The sequence below is a fragment of the Olea europaea genome, unplaced genomic scaffold (genome assembly GCF_002742605.1).
Source record: "Olea europaea var. sylvestris unplaced genomic scaffold, O_europaea_v1 scaffold2544, whole genome shotgun sequence".
NCBI lineage: Eukaryota > Viridiplantae > Streptophyta > Magnoliopsida > Lamiales > Oleaceae > Olea > Olea europaea.
The window spans coordinates 157,828-160,275 of NW_019243709.1; the positions used below are offsets into that span (position 1 = coordinate 157,828).

The window sequence follows — 2,448 nt, forward strand, 5'->3', positions numbered from 1 at the left end:
GTGATTTCCAAATTGTAGCGTTTTTTGCAATTGCAAATGGTGGTGAGATGGCACGACGTTCGATTGGTGACAGTACGATGATCGTACAAGTGGTGGGGATGGCAGAGTAGCGGGGGGCAAGGATAGATGGAGATGATAGTTGTGATTGTTGAAAAAAATTGTGGTCTTGCTGGTTGGCAATGATGATCATGGTTAGATAGTTGTGGTGATGGTGATGGTGATGGAGGTGACAGTGAAGGTGGTAGTTCGGTGTTGCAGGTAGTGGTGGGGTTGGATTGTATGAAGAGGGTTTGTGACTAATAAATTTGATAAATTTGTGACCGTAAATAAGTTATAACTTATAAAATTTGTGATTTGTGACCTAAAATAATGCGTGACCTAATAATTTGATAATTTATGACCAATAAGTTTTGATTGTGATTTATAATTTTTTTTATTAATGATCTATAAATAATACGTAATCTATTAATTTGACAGTTTGTAACTCATAAAATTTCGATGATGAAATTCTTGGCCAAGGTGTACTCATAAGTCGAAAAGGAGTTTTCGAAGTATATTGACTTAATAGTAGAGTGAAAGATATGATCGATGATCGAGATTGACACAATTCCATATCTCGTAATTGATCGGATCATATTGACGAAGGGATTATAGTCTCACGCTAAACGAACGAATTTGATTTTGTCATACCACGTGATATTTCCCGTCACATGTATTGCCTTGACACATTGCTAGATGTCAATCAGGGACGACGAGTGTGAATTGACGATAAATTAAAAGGGTGTTTTAATTTATCAATTTTGATTAGATCAAAATAATATTTCACATCGTTAGGCATCGTGAAAGGGAACCAATGGGTCGCACACAAAAGAGAATTGAAAAATTGCAAATTACCAATTGATTAATTTAACAATCGTTGGATAAATTAATTAATTGAATTTGTTATTTATATTCCCGAATTAATTAATTCACGGACCGAGTTTAATTAATTGGATTAATTAAATATTGAACCGGACTGGACCGAGTCCGTTTGGGCTTATATAAATACATAGCTAGGGTTTGAGGTCCATATGATTTTCATTATTCTTGCTGACACAAGAGAAAACCCTAAAAGTTGCAACCTTATTCTCTGTGTGGATCATCGTTGGAGGCTGGACAATTGGATAGCTGTGGTGACAAATCAAGGTTGATGGAACTGAAAGAAAAGCAAAGAAGTTTGCAGATCTGAAAAAGGTACAATTTTATCACAATTCCTATCTAAACACAAAGGCGATTCTTAGTGGGAATCGAAAATTATTTTAAATTCCGCTGTGCATGTATAAGAAGATTCCCAACAGACCTGACTTTATTACATTCACAAGAGCTGCAGGAAACATAATAAAAGTCTTCGTAATAAGTAGATTATTTCAATTTTCAAGCCGAAAACAAGTTAAAATGCATAGAATTTCATATCAAAGCAATATCAAGCAGTAACAGTAGCATGCTTGTCGATTGCATCCTGCAAATTTTCCTTCCTTGCACCGACGACCCTATCCACTTCTTTCCCATCCTTGAGGAACAAGAACGTTGGCATGGCCTCCACGTTAAATTCTTCAGCAACATCCTGCCGATCGAAGAAATTAATTCATGATTTTGCTTCTGAATCGAACAATGATTCAATAGATTACTAATGAGTAAATTACCCTTAGTTCATCCACATCCACCTTCAAGAATATAACATGTGGAGTCTTCTTCGCAATCTCAGCAAAAATTGGGGAAATAACTCGGCAGGGCCCACACCATGAAGCAGTGAAATCGATCACGACCTGATAGAAAACAAGAGGATTCAGAGTCGGTGTTACCAAATCAATAGAGGCCAGAGTTAACCCGAATCCCCAAAAATTGGTCGATAACCGATCCTTCAAACCCAGTAACAGTAAAAATTATGAAAAGAAAATTAACTGATCATACAAGAAAAATAAACAAAAAGAAGTGCAAAAGTTTTAATTATTACCAATTTCTTGGTCTCGATGCCCTTATTGAAGTTCTCCTTCCACTGATCAACGGAGTGGCAACCGATAACCTGTCCTTCTTCAGCCATTTTTTTTCTCTCTCACGAAAACCCAAATTTTAAATTCTGTGGTGAAACCGACGTGCTCCGACGGTTTATAAAGGGGGAGGGGAAAACTGAATTTACCAAAATGTACTATTTCTTCCTGTCAATTACAAACTTGCCGTCCAAGATTCCAAAAGTTGATGGGTATCTAATGACGTCATTATATTCGTTGCTTACCGTGACGTAAGAACATAGGTCATTTCTGAATTTCTTGTGTTCTTCAGTGGGAATGGTCAATTTGACCTTTACGATTAGGGCATACGTGGCGATCGGATAAGAGACGTAATTGGCCGTACGATTATAATCACAAGACGATGATCGCGCTTCCATTCGAGAGCATTCACGGGATTGGT

The 2,448-nt window shown here is 37.1% G+C and overlaps 1 protein-coding gene across 1 annotated transcript; it reads right to left on the minus strand.

Moving 5' to 3' along the window:
- Nucleotides 1-1,293: 1,293 nt before the first annotated feature.
- LOC111382656 (thioredoxin H-type 1-like) lies at nucleotides 1,294-2,138 on the minus strand. Its single transcript, XM_023006688.1, has 3 exons — nucleotides 1,994-2,138; nucleotides 1,683-1,805; nucleotides 1,294-1,603 (listed from the first exon to the last, which is right to left on the minus strand). The coding sequence occupies exons 1-3, from the start codon at nucleotides 2,078-2,080 to the stop codon at nucleotides 1,463-1,465; spliced, it is 351 nt and encodes a 116-aa protein (XP_022862456.1). The 5' UTR covers nucleotides 2,081-2,138; the 3' UTR covers nucleotides 1,294-1,462.
- Between the last annotated feature and the right edge of the window lie 310 nt (nucleotides 2,139-2,448).